General features: G+C 39.2%; 2 protein-coding genes across 5 annotated transcripts in view; one reads left to right on the plus strand and one right to left on the minus strand.

Annotated features, from left to right (window-relative positions):
* FBXO36 (F-box protein 36) overlaps positions 1-19338 on the plus strand; it is a 95407-nt gene that overhangs the window by 58894 nt on the left and 17175 nt on the right. For 2 of the 3 annotated variants that reach the window (XM_050966187.1, XM_050966186.1), the window contains exons 3-4: positions 7565-7737; positions 12170-12393. In XM_050966187.1, coding sequence (XP_050822144.1) covers positions 7565-7737; positions 12170-12361 — 365 coding nt within the window. In that variant the 3' untranslated portion in view covers positions 12362-12393. Of the gene's footprint in view, positions 1-7564; positions 7738-12169; positions 14184-19338 lie in introns of those variants that run through there. The other variant, XM_050966185.1, reaches the window with a different exon arrangement.
* The window catches only part of SLC16A14 (solute carrier family 16 member 14), a 28499-nt gene continuing 26619 nt past the window's right edge, over positions 17459-19338 (minus strand). For both annotated transcript variants that reach the window (XM_050965985.1, XM_050965984.1), the window contains one exon: positions 17459-18542. In XM_050965985.1, coding sequence (XP_050821942.1) covers positions 18394-18542 — 149 coding nt within the window. In that variant the 3' untranslated portion in view covers positions 17459-18393. The remainder of the gene's footprint in view (positions 18543-19338) is intronic.

The raw sequence follows: 19338 nt of genomic DNA on the forward strand, positions 1-19338 counted from the left end.
TACAGAAGTGTTCCTGTCTTTAACACTCAGATGTCCAACTCCCAGTGAGGTCCAAACCCCAAATAAATCCATTTTACCCTGTATAAATCTTACACAGGATAAACTCATGAATTGTTCGCGCCCCTGTAACACTGATAGAGAGAGATGCACAGCTGTTTGCCCCTCAGGTATTAACACATACCCTGAGTTAATTAATAAGTAAAATGTGATTTTATTAAATACAGAAAGTAGGATTTAAGTGGTTCCAAATAGTGACGGACAGAATAAAGTGAATTACCAAGCAAAATAAAATAAAACACGCAACTCTAAGCCTAATACAGTAATACAACTGAGCACAGATAAAATCTCACCCTGAAAGATGTTTCAGTAAATCTCTTTCACAGATTGGATGCCTTCCTAGTCTGGGCACAATCCTTTCCCCTGGTACAGCCCTTGTTTCAGCTCAGGTGGTAGCTAGGGGATTCCTCATCATGGCTCTCCCTTTTCTCTGTTCCACCCACTTCTACATCTTTTGCATAAGGCAGGAATGCTTTGTCACTCTGGGTTCCCACCCCTCCTCTCAATGGAAAAGCACCAGGTTAAAGATGGATTCCAGTTCAGGTGACATGATCACATGTCACTCTAAGACTTCATTACCCACTTGCCAGCACACACATATACAGGAAGACTTACAGGTAAAACACACCCTTCTGCAGTCAATTGTCCTGGTTAATGGGAGCCATCAAGATTCCAAACCACCATTAATGGCCTACACTTTGCATAATTACAATAGGCCCTCAGAGTTATATTTCATATTTCTAGTTTCAGATACAAGAGTGGTACATTTATACAAAAGGATGATCACACTCAGTAGATTATAAGCTTTGTAATGATACCTTACAAGAGACCTTATGCATGAAGCATATTCCAGTTACATTAGCATATTTTCATAAACTCATATAGAATGCAACGTCACAAGGTATTTTTACAGAAATAAAATAAATACAGCTAAATACATTTTGAGAGCATCCACAAACAATTCACATGTTAATACATTCATACCTACATGTAGAAAGAAACTCGCACTTTGTAATAAAAACTCATTTTTATTGAAGCAGCAAAGAATTGGAATGTAGCCTTTTGGTTAGCCATTTAGCTTGAAGTAGATGGGTGTTGTGGACTTTTTTTTTTTAAATAAAGAGCTGACTCTTTGTCATGCATGAGTCTGATTACATGGGCTACCTAGAACTTGTTTTTGTGTCTGGATCTTTAAAGTATTTCCTAAGGGAATTTCCTCAAAGAGGATTATAGCAGGGAGTATCCTGCAACTTTTTAACCAAGTTATGAAAAAAAAGAATCATGACAATATTAATGCCATGTTCCAAGTATGGTCTTATGACATTTTAACTGGATGAGAATACTGAGCAGCTGTCAAAGTTTAGCCAGATACTATTTGGGAAGAGGAGTTTCCACAGATTCCTATCTTTGTTGCCAGGGTCTTCAGTAAATATCCTTTGTGCCCGAAAATCCTACATACTGCTTTTAAGACCTATTCCTAAACATTTTGCTGTTACAGATTATCTAACATGCAATCAATATTAAGAAAGTCAGTCCTTAACTGCATCTTGCAACCTGGTCTCATGTTGAATACACTATTCAACCTCAGGTATCAGGGGGTAGCCGTGTTAGTTTGTATCCACAAAAACAACAAGAAGTCTGGTGGCACCTTAAAGACTAACAGATTTATTTGGGCATAAGCTTTCATGGATAAAAAACCCACTTCTTCAGATGCATGGAGTGAAATTTACAGATTCCGGCATTATATAATGACACATGAAGAGACGGGAGTACCTCACAAGTGGAGAACCAGTGTTGACAGGGCCAATTCGATCAGGGTGGATGTAGTTCACTCCCAATAATAGATGAGGAGGTGTCAATTCCAGGAGAGCCAAAGCTGCTTTTGTAATGAGCCAGCCACTCCCAGTCCCTATTCAAGCCCAAATTAATGGTGTTAAATTTGCAAATGAATTTGAGTTCTGCTATTTCTCTTTGAAGTCTGTTTCTGAAGTTTTTTTGTTCAAGAATAGTTACTTTTAAATCTGTTATAGAATGTCCAGGGACGTTGAAGTGTTCACCTACTGGCTTTTGTATGATACTGTTCCTGATGTCTGATTTGTGTCCATTTATTCTTTTAGGACAGAGTGGCTTCCTCTGCTAGGAAGGAAGGGTTAACCCCTGCTGTACCAGTGCGGGGCTGCTCTGCCCCGTCACATGCTCATGAAAGCTTATGCCCAAATAAATCTGTTAGTCTTTAAGGTGCCACCGGACTCCTTGTTATTCAACCTCAGGAGTGGGCAGGAGACATCACTTTCTCACTGTCTGGCCCATGACTGTGGAACTCTTTCCTGAATATTTTAGGATGCTCAAGAACCTCAGAACCTGCATAGCAAAAGGCAAAACCCACTTCTTTTATCTTGCCTTATATTTACTAAGAAAAGTCTTGGCACCAGAGCCCATTTTAGTTTTATAACCTAGATCAATGTGAAGACAATTGATCCTGTGCACATGACAGCTAGATGAACATAGTTTAAAAACACAGATAAATTAGATAACTGTAATTCCAGTGAATTGATCTAGAAATCTGCACATCACTGCATTCTAGATCAGTGTCATAGATTGGACACTGGCAGTCAGACCTAGTGATCAGAACTGGAGTCAGGAGCCAGGAACCAGAGGTCAGCAATGGAGTCTTGAATTCACAAGGTATTCAAAATGTCCACAGTGGATTCAAAAGGCAGTCTTCCACTCATCCCGTACAAGGCTATATGCACCTCAGAAGTCCAACTTTGTATGTGTATATATAGGCAGCCCCCAAGCAGTCCAGTAATTCAGGAGCTAGAGGTAAGGGGTGTCAGTTCCTAATGGTGACCTGATTTAGTGTTTGGTAGTCCATACAAAGTTGGAGGCTACCATCTTCCTTCTTAACTAAGAGGACAGGTACCCCAGTAGGTGAGGTGGACTTGCAATAAAGCCCTTGGCCAGGTTCTCCTGCAGGCAGGTGCGAAGGTCGACCAGTTCAGGTTCAGACATGGCATAAATACGACCAAATGGAATTTTTGTTCCTGGTTTCAGTTTAATCGGACAGTCATAATCCTTGTGAGGGGGTAGGATTTCTCCATTCTTTTTTCAAATACATTAGCAAAATCACTGTTCTGGGGTGGAAGTTGAGGCTCAGGATCAGTGAGTGAGTCTGTTGGACCAACAACTGGCTTATGATTGTTGGGGTTCTACTGTGCATTCTCTACTTCCTGGGTCAAACAGTGCTGCCAGCAGTATTCTGAAAAGAAACTGACCCTTTAGTTCATGTCAGTGAATTAAAAGTTTATGGAGGAAATACCCAGGATCAGGGGAAATTGAAAGGAGCAAATGGCCCTAAACTGCAGCATCTCTCAATGCCCTTGGATGGTGACCTGCAGGGGCACAGTGTCTGTGACCACTGGCTGGCAGGATAGGGAGACCTGTCATCTACTAGGCTTGGAATAGGCTTGGGCCTTAGGGGAATCTGCGGGGTCCAGACTGCATCCAGGTCAATAAAGTTATCACCTGAGTCAATGAGGGCCTGCGGTGGAGGGATTGGAAGGCAGCACCCTGGGACATGCAACTCAAATGCGGTGTTGGTTGATGGCATTCAGCATGCTTTACAGATAGGACCATGTCTCTAGACACATGGAACATTTTGTCAAAGTGTTCAGGTCAGCCCCCTTTACTGGGCCTGGGCTGGCTTGTTTTCCTGGGTCTCTTCAGTCTGATGTCCTCATGGCACAATCAGAGATAAAGTGACCTGGCCCACCACATTAGAAGAACAGGCTAAAACATCACTGATGCCCCCTTTCCTCAGGCGTGAGCAGTAGGTGGTCCAGCTTAACTTGCATTGTCTCAGCTTGCAGAGCAGGACACAATAGTGTTGGGTGAAGCTCCGACCCTGCCCGTCTTCTTTCTTCCCACCATTCACAAAGCTGATTGTCGATCCAGATGACAAGATTAATAAAAGCACCCAGATCCTTCAGAGTTTCAACTTTAACCAACTCATCCTTGATCTCATTCCGCAAGCCCCATTGGAACTGAAACAGTAGGGCTGCCTCATTCCACTCTGTGTCCGATATGAGACCATAGAAGTGTGCTGCATAGGAAATAGCCGTGCCTGACCCTTCTTAGAATTTCTAGAAGGTGGCCTTGGCAGAGAGAGCATAGGGATCACCATAGATGGTTGATATTGCTCTCTGGAAAGTGTCCTAGCTAGATGGCACCAGACTGCTGGCCTCCAACAGGGGGAAGGCCTAGTTCAATGTCTCACCAGGCAGCAGGCTGACAACTAGGCCTACCTTGGCTTGGTTGAACAAGTATATTTGAGAGTGAAGCAAGAACAAGAGGCAGCATTGGTTCAAAAAACCTCAAAATTTGGAACAATCCCCACTGGAGCCCTCTGGGAGGGGGATGACAGGTTCTAGCTCAGCGGCTGATGCAGCCAACAGGACCCAGAGCACATTGTTCTTTGCACAGAGTTGATGGACTTCCCCATGAAGTGCCTGATTCTTAGCAACCAGCTGTGTGATCTGCACCTGAACAACTTGGTTGTCTATCTGGTGATGGGTAACCTGCTCACGGAGTGCCAGTGCTTCTTGGATTAAGGGGAGCTCCACTGGATCCATACCTGGCTGGACCCCACTCGGAGGGGTTGGTGGTCTGAACAAACTGTCATAGACCAGGAAATAGGCGATTATGCCTAGCGGTCAGAGGAATGATGGTCAGGACTAGTAGTTGGAGCAGGAATCAGGCTCCAGAGGTCAGTGTCAGAGATAGAGTTGGGAATCAAGCCAATGGTCAGAGCCAGACTTCTCCTCCCACTGAGAGCTTTGTGTCTGTGGCGAGCTAGGTCCACTAGTGCACAATCCCTGCTATTACCAGCAAGCTGCTGGGTGGTGGCTGAAGTATGAGGACTGCCTGAGGACTCACTGACCTACATTCGAGATCCCTGATCCCTCACAACCAGTATGTTTAGCATTATCAATAAAAAGAACAGGAGTACTTGTGGCACCTTAGAAACTAACAAATTTATTTGAGTATAAGCCTTCGTGGGCTACAGCCCACTTCATCGGATGCATAAAATGGAACATATACTGAGGAGATATATATACATACAGAGAACATGAAAAGGTGGGAGTTGCTCACTCTAAGAGGCTAATTCATTAAGATAAGCTATTGTCAGGAGGGGAAAAACCTGTCATTATTAATAAGACTTCCACTACAAATGTTGATATTTAAATCATGCTCCAGTCTATTGATAGTCAAGAACCAGAACATGTACTGGCTTGACCACAGGCCTTTGTTAAAGGGAAATTATTTTTATACAGAATAGCTTCCCTTGACAAACAGCTCACAAGCGAACAGAAATTTTTTCCAGCTATTCTTTGATCTGGGCACAATTTTCTCTTTCAAAAACTCTTCTAGGTATTCTAAAAATACTTTACAACAGGAATCTCTTTCTCTTTCTTGTTTTTCTTCTTTTCTGCACTTCCCTTATTCAAGGTTCGTGATTTTTATAGCCTTCTTCCAAAACTCTTGATTATATGCCAAGTTGTTGTGCAAATGTATCTGCTCTATGTACTGAGTATTTGGTCTCACCCTTGATGGCATTCCATCCATGATCACTGAAAGAACCATCATACTGACAAAGCTTGCATGTCTATGCTGGATGTACCCATACCATTGTAGCCTAGCCTCCCTTACCTTGTCTTCAGCTGAAGCAACTCTCTTTCTTTCTCTCTCTTTTTATTTTATTGTAGCTCAATAGTAGTTTTTTTTGCAGGAGCAGATAGAATGTTAGTTGAACTGTAAAAAGGAATTAATTTTTTTTGTTGTAGAAAAATATTTTTTTCATGTAGAATTTTTTTAATCTTATATTTTTGGTGCTTTAGTAACAAAAATATGTAATAAGAGCCCACACAAGACTCTCAGCCCCATGGGGTGCTGCTCAGAGACATAGAGCTGGAGCAGTCATGCAGGGCCTGCATTGAAAGGATGGCTCTCAGGGTAGTGAGCAACAAGCACCATTCCATTCCTAGACTATAGTAGGGCTATATGAAGTCAGGACAAGATTTTGCTCTAAAACTGAGCAGTTGCAAAACAATAAAATTGGGAGAAAGTAATCCAAATCACAGATATTAAATGGGACTGAAGTATTTGGAAAGCAGAAAAGCAAAGAGTTACCTTTAGGGCAGTGGTTACCAAACTTTAACAACCTTTGAACCCCTTTCACTAAAATGTTAAGTCTAGCAAACCCCCTCCTAAAAATGAATATTTCAAAGGATTTTCTCCTTTACCTGAGTTTAAGTTATAAAAGCAGTGATCTTGGAAATATAAAATTTGTTTTATGACATGCTTATTACACACTATTTATTATTAATTACCATTTATCATTACAGTATTTTTATTACATTATGAAAACAGCAGCACTCTTCCAAGATCTCACATTTGTAGCTTGTATCACTTTGAATAAGCCTGTTATAAGACAAGGCTCCTATGTTTCATCAAGGAGTATCAGATGTGACACAGCATGAAGGTATTTAAGAAGCCAACTCAAAGAGTTCCTTCTACACAAGCATTCAGGTCTTGAGCAGTCCAGGCAAACATGGCACATTACAACAAAGCTTAAACTTGTTCTTCATAATAATTTTTAAAACAATACTAGCTGCCTATTTAATTTTAAAAACAGCAAAAAATATCCACCTCCCTTTCCATTACTTATAAGGAGTCTTGAAGTTTAAATCTCCTCAGTGTGATAGATATGCTTGCTTTGATCTGCTTAGCTCTTGGAAGTCCAGGGGCTCCAGGCTGCTGACCCCGTACTGCCCGGAGTCCCTAGCAACAGCTCTGTCCGCCATTAGGGAATTTTTTTCCGACAACCCCTTGTAACATTTTACGTACTGGCTGCCACTTCCAATAGCTCCCATTGGCCTGGAGCAGCAAACCGCGGCCAGTGGGAACCGTGATCTGCCGGACCTGCGGATGTGATAGGTAGACAAACTGGCCCAGCCCTCCAGGGGCTTTTCCTAAACAAGCAGCGTCCCAAGTTTGGGAAACACTGCATTAGTGCATAGCACAATATAAAAAACTTATATTTAATATCTCTTACCTGCGCAAAATGGGATTGGACAAGTTTCAGTTTAGTCTTGTTGCTGCTGCTTTGCTGACATCAATGTTCACCAGTGAGTGGAGAGGAGTTAGAGCTATGCTGGTTGATGTCCAAATTTTGAGCCATATCCTATCCTACGCAAGATTCCTATTGATGTCTGTGGTAGCTCTGTACATGGAACAAACTAGAATATTATATTTTATATTAGTATTGCTAAGGGTGTTCAGAATTGTAAGTGTTTATCTAGAAAACATCCAGAAATGTATCTGCTTACCTTTTAAATTGGAGTTGTTCTGTTTTTTAAAGATACATGTAAGATTATCCTTCTACATTGGGAAGGAATATAAAGGCATTTACAAATCTCTTTCTTTGTTGGGTTTCTTTGAATCACAGTTCAAATTGCTGTAGTTTTTGGTGCCAACACTCTGGAACATATCTTCAATCTGTGCCGGGGTAACTTTGACTTCCTGGAACGGCTTCCTGACCCATTACTCCTGTACATCATTTCCTTTCTGGAGCTTGAAGATATTGCCAGGCTTTCTCAAGTTTCACACAGATTTAAAACGGTAAAAAACATTTACAACTTATTTTAAGTATTAGTTTTGCTTTGGCACATTCTCCTGATTTAGTTCACTTTTAACACACACATCCTTTACAAACATGTACCTATAAGATTATTCAGGTAATAAACGCTATTTCCAGTATAGTATTAAATATTTGAAGGATTGGACCCATGCTTTATAGCATATTTAAGATCTTGCTGTTATTGCACAGGTTTAGCAGTGCAAGATCAGACTCCATGGAGGATAATACACTCATGTGTATTACAAAAGCATTCTTAATAGATAGTCTCAACTTTAAAGAAATCATAGAAAGAAAGATATTAAAGAAAATTACCCATGCAACCCTGCTGATGTCAGTGGGCTTATGATGATGCAGCTGAGGCTAGAATTTGTCATAATGTAATATCAATTACAATTAGCAGTACAAAATTATCAGTATTGTTATTTTCAAAATCAACTTATTCAAAAGTTAAGTATTGTCATAATGCTGCATTCTTATGCCTTTAGCTAATTCACCTGTGGTGTGGAGTGCTTTATTATTTGGGTCTATGAGGGGTTTACTAGGTATTTGCTGCCCCTGCCAGAGGCCCCACCAACCTGGCACATCCTGCCCTAAGAAGGTTCCATGCTGGAAGAGAAGAGCAATGAGTTCAGACCTCCAGAGGTTGCCTGGAGAGGTGTCTTATGATCTGCTGCAAACAGAACCAGTGAGAAATGGTCCTCTGGTACCTAGAAGGGCAAGGAGCAGGCAGAGGCCAATCAAAGGCCAGATGAAAAGGGCTAGCTGCTTTTACTAGGGACCAGTTCTGAGCGAAGCCAGGACAGGGCCATCTGGCTTGGACTGACTAGTTTTACTGGGCCAGTTTGCAGCCAGATAATCTTCAGTGTCCTAACCCAAGAAGCCTGGCTTAGCCAGGGGCCTAACCTTGACAACATTGACCTTGGGTCTCTATGAAGGAGTAGTGTTTATGTTATGGACTTTAACATCTATGTGGTTATTTTGATTTCACATTTAATATGGTTTCTTATTGGACTGAACTGAGAGCTGACCCAGAAGGTTAGGCCATGGAGGTGGCAGTGCTAAAAAGGTTGAGTCTCTGCAACACTGTGAACTGACATGAAGAGGCACTGTGATAGTGAGTGCATGATGTAATATTGACCATATAATCAAGTATTACTTAGGTCTTTTACAAAGTAAACCTTTCTTTTTCACCTTTCGGATTCTCAGAATCTCAACTGAGGGGAAATAATATTTCTAAACTATGCTAATATTCTTGTGGACATTGGGCTGTTATGACCGTAAAGTGGAGCATGCAATAGAGGCAATGGAATAGACTCAGCAGCCCAACCAAAGCTTCTGGAGCCTTTTGCCTCATGTACATAAAGTGCCTCCAGGAGTGGAGGGTAAACATGGCTGCTGTGCCATACTTGAACTGGGCAACCAGAGATAGTCGATTTTTTTTTGTCATGGTCCAAATTTGTTGGTCAAGGTATTGTCAAGATCCAGACTCCAGAGAAAATGTAATAAGTAATAAATAAAAAGATGTTGGGGTCTGTTCAAAAGCATCTGGCAGTCTGGATTTGGCTCACAGTCTGCCTGTTGACTACCCCTGCCAGACACACTGTACACTGTCCTGATCACTGGCCCTAATGATTAGGGCTCGGGCAGTGCCATGACTCTGCCCCTCGTTTTCTCTAAGGAGGAAACATAGACCTTGAGCACTAAACTGGAGCAGTCCTTGTGTTCAAGGTAATGAAAAGACTGCTATTGCTGTAAGATTGTAGTAAGTTATTTATCAGTTCTTTCCCAACCATAGATCCTTACAGGACACAGCAGCATAGGCACAGACTCTGTGGGTGCTCAGGGACTGGAGCACCCTCGGGGAAAAATTGGTGGATGCTTTGCACCCACTGGCAGCTCTCCACCCCCCCACCTCAGCTCACCTCTGCTTCCACCTCCTCCCCTGAGCACGCCATCCACGCTGCTTCTCCCAGCGGTTGCCACTGCAAAGCAGCTGTTTCGCAGTGTAACAAGCTGTGGGAGAGTGCACTCAGGGAAGGAAGTGGTGAAGAGGCGGGGCCGGGTATTTGGGGAAGGAGTCCAATAGGGGCAGATAGGGGATGGAGTTGAGGTGGGGACTTTGGGGAAGAGGCTGGAATGAGGGCAGGGGTGGAGTCGGGGCAGGGCTGGGGGTGTGTAAGCTCCCACTGGCACCAGCAGAAGTTGGCGCCTATGCACAGCAGGGCCCTTTTTCATTACCAGATTATCAACCCAAACTTTTTTTCTTCCTTTCCAAGATAAATTAAAGAAATAGGTAGCTGCATCCTCTCATTTCCAGCCCTTACCAAATATTCTGGCTAAGTATCATGGCCATAAGTATCCCGCAAAGACTCCTAGATAATCTCTAGTTTTGCTACTGGTGATTCTTGCTGTATGCCATCTTTTGCCCTCCATCCCATTATTACTACAGTCCACCTTCTGTTTCCTGTTCTTGCCAAAGACCCAGACTATCAGCAAAAATATTCTTACACTTTTAAATATATTCACTTTTATTTACTCGCATACTCACGTGTTTATTTCTTTTCTCCCCAGTTAATTCTAAGCATAAATCTCATCATGTTTTTCTGCCCAGAATTCAGTATCCAGGTTTATTCCAATGCCAGTTTGAAAGTATTTTTTATTTTTGTATTTTCACTGTGTAATGTTTTAAAACAAAGACAGTGTAAAAGAAGCTGTTTTATAAAATCAAGTAAGGAATGACTGCAGTTGCCTTACTCTGAAAACCACCACTCAAGCACTGCGAGTTTTTCAAAATACCAGTATTTACTGAAATACATAACATGGCATTTTCCATCACAGGCTCAGTAGATTTCTTAGATTTACCTTGTTCCTGGATTTTAAATGGTTCTATAAATCCAATTATTTTAATTGTAAAAATTACTTATCTTTCTATGAACTAATATAACCACCAGAGGGAGCTATATCCATAATGCAAACCTGAAGATAAACATTTCTGATGTGGAGTCTGATTTTGCTCACACTTACACTGATGTAAAACTAGTGTAAATCCATGAGTTCTGGGGAGTTGCTTCAGATTTAAGCCACTGTAATAGAGAACATAATCTCACCAAAGTTTCTAACACTGAAAGCAGGCTGTTGTGTTATATATTCTGAAATCCACTATGAAAGCAGAAAACAATAATATTGAATTGATATTTGCACTGTATGTTTTATATATTGCGTATGAAGTACTAAAAGATAGTCTCCAATATTTTCAATTTAATACAATTACCAATTTTCTAGGCACAACAGAACAGAGAAATATAACAATCAGAAATTTTAGGAAAGCTTTTAAAATTCATCCCTTTTTCTTCTTTCAGCAGTATTTGAAGCAGTATTTCCCATGATCCCTGTCTTCCCATTTTGGTCAGACAACCCCATATGGTAATATAACCACCACTGCTCAGCGGTGGAACAGATATTGGGACCAAATTATAGCATTACATCAGTGCAATTCCACGGACTACAGAGGGGTTGCCAATACAGCCATTGGAAAGCTTGTGTGAGGGGAGAATCAGATTCAGTATCTTTCACGATCACTTATTTTAAAGATTGGATATAATGATTATACTGATGCACCCAATCGTCCTAATAATTACTCTTTTATGATGGTTGTATCATACCTGGAAAAAAACTTCATTTTCTCTTTCTGCTTATGCTATAATGGCCAATATGATTGTTTCCACACAATTCTATTTATGAAGTCATTCAAAAGTGGGAAGCATCGCCCAAGAATCACAATCCATCTCCAGAACTGAATAGCTCACAATTCTTGTGAAAGCTTCTTTCAGTTACATAGGGCCAATCATCCAAGTTAATCTGATGTAAATCCAGAGAGGCTGATAGTATAACACCACAAGTAAATAGAGTTGGCCCTTTTTCTTTTCCACAAACACATGCATATATATTTGTAATATGATTTGTAAATAACATGGGCCAAATTTTTTGGTGTAAACTGGCACAGTTCCATTGATTTCAGTGGAGCTGTGCCAATATATATCAGCAGACAGTGTGGCCCAGATGGAGAAAATATTTTCAAACTCATTATACTGAAAAAAAAATGACAATAATTTACAGAATATATAATACCATGTACAAGACCAACAAAGACATATAACAAGGTCAAATCCTACAACCTGGACTCAGTCCTTACTTGGGCAAAACTGGTACTGAAGTTATTGTAAGTTTACCTAAGAACGGTCTGTAGGATTTTTTCCCAAAAGATCTCGTTCTTATGTATAAAGCTAACTTAATATACAATGAGCTGTGTTGCCCTATGCTGGGTTTTTCAAACAAAATGGTAGTAAACATTGAATATGTCTGGTTATGTTTGTTTAAACCAGAATAACCATGCCTGCTTTCTCTTATAAATAGATATGCAACTCTGACACACTGTGGGAGAAAATTGTGCAAAATTTGTGTGGTGCAATTACCCCTGAAATGAGAGCACTGGCACAGGAAGTGGGTTGGAAGCAGTTCTTCTTCACAAACAAGCTTCAGCTTCAGCTGCAGCTCCGAAGAAGGAGGCAGAAACAAGATGATTCAAAGAAATTAAAGACTAAATAAAGCAGCATGCTTTTTCATTATGGGCAAAAGTTGTAAGTGCGGACTTGTATATTACATTATAAATGGTTACTTTTACTGAAAAAATGAGGCTATCAAAACAGTAGACATAAAGCATAATGGAAACAATACATAAACAACATTACCTTTTATAGACTGGAATTTTATTAATCAGCTACCACCAGCAATAGGAAAGGTTCAAGTCCTTTGAACTTCTTGACTCTGAGATATAATAAGTTTACATATACAGTGGTTACTATTCAAACAGTCAGCATTTGATAACAGATATCATAATGTTGCCACAGTTATTTCCTAAGAAATAGAGAGAAATGTGGTATGTAAGTTCTTATTGTGTAGAAACCATTGGTAAATGCTGATTGTTTACTGGCCACCATGGTAAATGTGAAATGTTAAAAGGTGACCAACGTGTATCTTAGGTCCAAAATTTGACCTGCATTAAAGTGGTTTTAAAATTAGTGAACATCCTCTGTAGTCTAGATGTCTAAACTTCAAACAAATAAGCAAATCAGCACTTATCACTAAGGGGAAACGTCATTAAAGACCAAGAACTGAATGGGTATGTATACCAAACTACCCTCTTCCTTTTAGACAGGTGCTTCAGGTCATGGTTTGGGAACACAGGAAGGATGGTATATGAGTGAAATTTTCACAGCTTCTGCCTATGCAGGAACTTCTGATGATAATGGACTAGAGTTGCCAGTGCTGTGATGCTGGTACCTTTGATGAGGTTTACATTCACTGAAGTATATTTTCAATTATAAAATAATATTTATTATTGGCTCTTTGCATTGTAGCACATCAATAATGTTCCTACCAAACAGAGCTGACAAATCCATGAAGAAAATAGTTTACATAGCTTAGAATTTCATCTTAATTGTTGTTAATTACAACATTAACTTCAACAATCCAGAGGTCAAGTATTAATAGCCTTAAATTATTAATTAATGTCTACTGTGTGTTATTACTATATTTAAATATTGAGCATTAATACTAATGCTTGCATTTTTTCCATATAATGGCCTAAAAGCTGCATGATTTACTCAGCTAAACTCTCACAAACTTCAGTTAGAGTCTTCCTAAGTAAGGCCTGCAGGATTTGGCACTGTACTAATGATAACATCACAGAAATTAAGGCTAATATGGTTGCACTGGAATGCCTAAAGTTAGTCATCTGAATTCACTAAAAAGTAGCCTGATTTATTTTATGTGTTGAGCTGATGTTGATGTGAGTTCATAGTATTCAGTACCTCTGAAAATCAGGTCATTTTGTTTAGGTGCCTAAATATGGGTTTAGGTGATTAGCTTTAGGCACCCAAGTAAAGCCAAAATGCTCAAGGTGACCTAGTTTATTTACAACACAAACTTTTATAATGCAAATGTCCTTATTCACAAAAGTATTCTTGTTGAAATCAAGACTTATTTATTGTTGTCTTATTGTATGACTAAGGACTACTTTTGTAAGAGAGGGTTACTGGGACTGAGCCCTTAAATATGTAGCTGGTTATTTGAAATATTTTAGTAGAGCCATGTATATTCTGGTTATAGTAAGTATAGATACAGTATAAGGAACTTAATCCTGACCAAATGCCACTAACAATTTATACAATAATCTGAGTATGGCCATCAGAGTGACTGACACACTGGTAAATGATCAAACTAAGTGTAAAAGGCGCCAAGTACAATAGCATGAAAGGCAGTTAGACAAGTTTTGATTGTTAACTTCTCTAATTTTACAGGGTGGTGTGTTATTCTTTATTCATGAAGTCTTGTATTATCATTATATTAAACATAAAATAAGCTGTCATTCTTTACATCTAGTGCCAATTTTTTACCATTTTCCCCCTTCTCCAAGATCACCATTCAAAGTGAAATGGTATTAAATATATATTCTGTGGAAGTTTTTCTAATCTTTGTAAAACATGCAATGTATGGTATGCCCTTGGAGTTTATAGATAAATGTGACCATATTCATGCTATAAAGCTATTTACTTGCCAACAGTTTGCCAGAGGAATATTTTACCTAAGAACAAATGCCATATTCTCTTTGGGCCAGAGTCTCAAGTGGTGCAAATCTGTGTAGCTCCATTGACTTCAATGCTGAGGATCTGGCCCATTATTTTTAAAAACTGGTTTAAATGTCAAGTATTAAAAATGTAGTTTGTAAATCTACTGTGAACTGGTAATTAAGAAATAAAAGTGTAGATTCTACAAAGTGATTTATTCAGATAGTCTAAAATATATTTTCTTATTTCATATTTTTTTCTGAATGTCATTCTAATAGTACTTCAAATTTTAGAAGAAATGTGCTAATCTGAGTTAATTTACTTTGCACTAGAATTATATATAGATATCACCTAAATATTTTGCTAATAATAAAGAGCATTAGGAAGAAGGTCCTGAACCTTTCCAACACTGAGGCACATTCTTAACTTTATCCATGTGAGTGGTCCACTTTAAGTCACTGAAACTACTTACATTTATAAATTCATTGTGACCATAAATTTGTAGGATCAGGGCTTACATGATTTTATTTAAAGTTACTATATTTACAAGATTCCTGTCCTTGGAGAATAAAACACCCAAAGGGTAACTCTAAAATAAAAAAGGAATTTATAAAGAACTGCAGTGCATGAGCATAGCTACTCGATGGAGCTTCTTTCCTCATCTTCATGAAAGCTTAGTGCCAATGGATTTAGATTTCCCTGGATTTCCTTGGCAGTTTCTGCTCCCAGAATCTGCTGGGGGGCGGGGGCAGGAGCGCTTTCAGATTATGAAAGGAGAAGCCACCTAAATTCAGCATTCATTTAAATCGGTAATTATGCTGGATTGAGGGGGAGATGATGCCAAGAATGGCCATTTCCCCACTTCCTGGATCAACCAGGTTTCTGTCCCCTCTGCAGCCCTTACTTTGCAGGAGTATCTTTACTTTTAAAATGAAAAAGTGCATAGTTAAAAAGGGAAAAAATCTTGAAATATTTTATAATATAATGTTTATTCTCATTACATGATCCAGTTATACCAAAAAAAAAAAAGAAGCTCTATAGAAAGACATATGTAGATATCTTACAGGAACAACATTTAATTCATTACAGTCATGTGGAAATAAAAACAATTGGACAAATGGAAAAGTGAAGTTTGAAGTATAAAAACACGTATTTTTTTTAAAGAAGGAAATTGATGGAAGATCACCATTTCCATATACGTAGTCACCCAACAAACTAAGTCACTTTGATTAAAATAAACTATCAGCAGCATTCCCACTAAACAAGACATTGAACCTGCACTTAAAGAGTTGATGTTGGTCTCATAACTTCCCCTTATTTGTTCTGTTTATTTGGATACCACAAATTGTTTTCAATAAATTCCAGCAGCATACATCAAAATTAAAGCAGAAACCTCATTTATGACAAAAATAACCTTTATAAAGCTTAAACCCAGAAAATAAAACGACACTTTATAGTTAATATAGGCACTACATCACAAGTTGTGCCTCTCAAAGCATAGGGAATATTAATGTAGCACCATACAAAACATTCTGTGTTGTCCCTCTGTTGTTTAATATTGTCAAAAAAATCAAGGCAATGCACTTAAATAGTTAAAACACTTATCTTTTCCATGGTTTGCATTACATAGCTAATTTTACAGCAAGTAAAAACAGCACTGAAAAAATATGATCAGTTTTACATAGTGAATGTTGTGCTCTTATATTGCAACACAATTAGTCATAATTTAATAACATTTGTGTTGAAAATAAATTTCAATAAAATATCATATGCTGTCTTCCATGCAATTGTTTCTAAAACTAAATACATACTTTTGGCCAGCTTCACCCAATGTTCTCAAGTTCTATCCCTGAGAAATTGGTTATTCAGGTTAAACAATGAATTACTGAGGAAGGATGGCAATACAAATGTTTTACAGTTATAGACTGTGTACAGAAGTAAGGTAGCCAGGAACTTCAAACTTTTTCTGGAAGCATCCTTCACTCTGAGAAGTCCTTAGTAAGGTGTTTCACCTGCAAAATATCAGGCTTAGGAAACTGGACATGCCATAACAGAATATTGGTAGCTGTCTCAAATCTCAGACATCCCTTACAACAAATCAGCTAGATGAAATTATTAAATGGGTTGTTCTGCACATAGGAAAATTCTTTGGGCTTGTCTCCACTTACCAGTGGATTGACGCTGCAGCGATTGAGCCACCGGGGGTCGATTTAGCGAGTCTAGTGAAGACCCGCTAAATTGACCACAGATCGCTCTCCCGTAATGAGAAGAGTAAGGGGAGTTGACAGGAGAGCATCTCCTGTCGACATAGCCTAGTGTGGACCCTGTGATAAGTAGATCTAAGCTACTGCGACTTGAGTTACGCTACTAACATAACTCAAATTGCAGCGCTTAGATCAACTTTCCCCCATAGTGTAGACCTGCCCTTTCAGTATGGTAATAAAATGCAACCAGAGTAGGGCCAAGTTCAGTCTTCCAAAGCCTTGCTCTAAGCACACAGGACCTGATTTTGATCTCACACTGATGTAAATCAGGAATAACTCCACTGATGTCAATGGACCTATGCCAATATATATTGGGTCTGGCCCAATCTAGTTACAGGTGTAAAACTAATGCAAACGAAATTAGAATCATAGTATAGGGGACCCCGGAAGACATTGTTACGGTTTAAGCTAGGGCCTACGCTTTCTCAAGGAGAGGTTATTAGCGGACAGAAGTTGCTAGCAGCTGCTGCTTCTAACTGGTTAAAACTGCCCTGTGTGGGAAGCCTCGGTGTTTTGGGGAACTGCAGAAAGTCTGCAGAAAGTCCCTGGCCCGAGGCCAGGGGAGGCGGCCATTGCTGATGGAAAGTCCCTTATTGCATATGTAAAGGCTAGTTTGCATGCTATTAGCATGATACTATAATTGCTAAGGGCTAGAGCTTGCGTATTGAACTTCGCACCTGACCGAGCTGTTCGGACGCTGGACTCCCCAAGCCAGTGGCAGCAACGCGTGGAGTTCCCGTTGCGGGTGTGTCACTTAACCTTCATTAAAGCCAATTAATTCACCTGTGTGTGTGGGCCTCGTCCTTGCAGATTTTGTTCTTGGTTGCACCAGTGTAAATCAGGAGTAACTACTGAAGTTGACTCTGGCTGCACTGAGATCAGAATTGGGAGGCCCATAAACTCTACCTGTATGTATTAACTTTTCTAATAGACTCTTGCAATAAATCATCTAGTTTTGCTGCCTATCCTTTCTGCTGAAGAACCCTATTAATATTCCCCATCCTTCCCCAGTTTTTGTTGTTTTGTTTGTTTTACTTCAGTACGGTTTGGTATCAGAATATATTTAAGTATCTCATTTATCATTTCTCTTATGAGCTGAGAATGGATAATTTGTTCTGCAATCAAAACATCAAAAAGAGTTCCTTGGACTGGAGAGTGCTTTCAGAAAAATATAAAAAAATTTCAATTTTATATCACAGAAACATTCTTTTAAATATATTAAATTATGTGTAGCCTTGAATTATTATTAGTATTGCAGTGACACACATGCATACCTGGATGAGAAATGCAACCATTTTCTGGTGCTCAACAACACATTTCTGATCAGCTGGAATATAGAGTAGGAAAGTATTCATGTGAGGCCTGATTCTTTTCTCACACTAGTGTAAATCAGCAGTAACTGCATTGCAGTCAATAGTTTCATCAGTGTAAAACTGTTGTACATGAGTTAAGAATCAGAACTAATGTTTCAACCACTGACTAAATATAATAATAGTGATATTGTATCTGGAAAGCTCTTAACATCTGTATTTGTTAAAGAGACAGTTCTAAAGCCAAGAATCGTAAGTGTGACAGTAAACTTGCTTTTACAAGCACTAATTATTTAATATCAGCACTTTGCAGCTCATTCATTATTCACTGTGATACTCTTCAATGCAGTTGGTCTTATAAGAATAACAGTTTTGTACTGCTATATAACAGAGACATGAACCTAATATATACTTTTCAAAACATTCCATAAATTGAACTATACTTTTGTGTTATCAGTGGGTTGGTCTTTTGATTGTTTCTTTTGAATAAAAGGTTGGATGAGTAAAACAATTATTCCTACCATGTAGAGCAAACCGCAAATGTAAAAAGAAAAATCATATTTTTGTGTGATGTCATAGATCCAACCTGCAAAACAAGGACAAGATAGTTTTCAGTAGAGAGCATATCAGAGAAACATAAAACAGGAATGTTAAAAAAAACATTTATCTCATGAATGCATCTTATTAGGTGACACTTCATTCAAGTCACAAATCTTTTCTGAAAAAAAAATGTGGAAATTGTCTCCATCACTAGACAATAAAAATAGAAATGAACTAACAAAAATCAGTGGTTTATTCAGTCCTATGCAGAAAGCCAACCCATGGCCTATGCATCACTTATATCCCATTTAAATCCTCAAAATTGGAGTTTCAGATATGCACAGGCCTTTTGATGGTCCTTTCCATAAGGGAGAATTTCACTCCCAGTCTGAAGTGAGGTATAGGAAGTTAGGACTTTCAAAACATTTTGGCCGGGGAACCTTAAGGCAGAATCCTTGGGATCCTGGGTCAGAAAACACGAGTGACTCAGAGGGATGCAGCACAAGGTTGAATGGGAGTTTGGACTGGGCTACCTACTTACCAGAAAGAGCCAGGACTCAGGTGTGGGTGAAAACAAGGGTTCATCTTAGAAGTCTGGCAGGAAGATTCCAAGTGGAGCAGCGTATGTTTATAGATTCTTTCTATAAACATAGGCCCCTCCACTTGGAATCTTCCTGCCTTAATCCAGTCTTGTTTTTGCCAATGTTTTCACATAACTAGAAAAATGTGATCAAATTACTACTAATAATAATAACTGTATCCAGCCACCTTTCTTGGAATAAAGAATAGCAAACTGTGAAAAGGTCAGTTGCGTCAATGAATGTGTTAACTGTAAGTAAACT

Source organism: Gopherus flavomarginatus, chromosome 8 (genome assembly GCF_025201925.1).
Source record: "Gopherus flavomarginatus isolate rGopFla2 chromosome 8, rGopFla2.mat.asm, whole genome shotgun sequence".
Taxonomy (NCBI): Eukaryota; Metazoa; Chordata; order Testudines; family Testudinidae; genus Gopherus; species Gopherus flavomarginatus.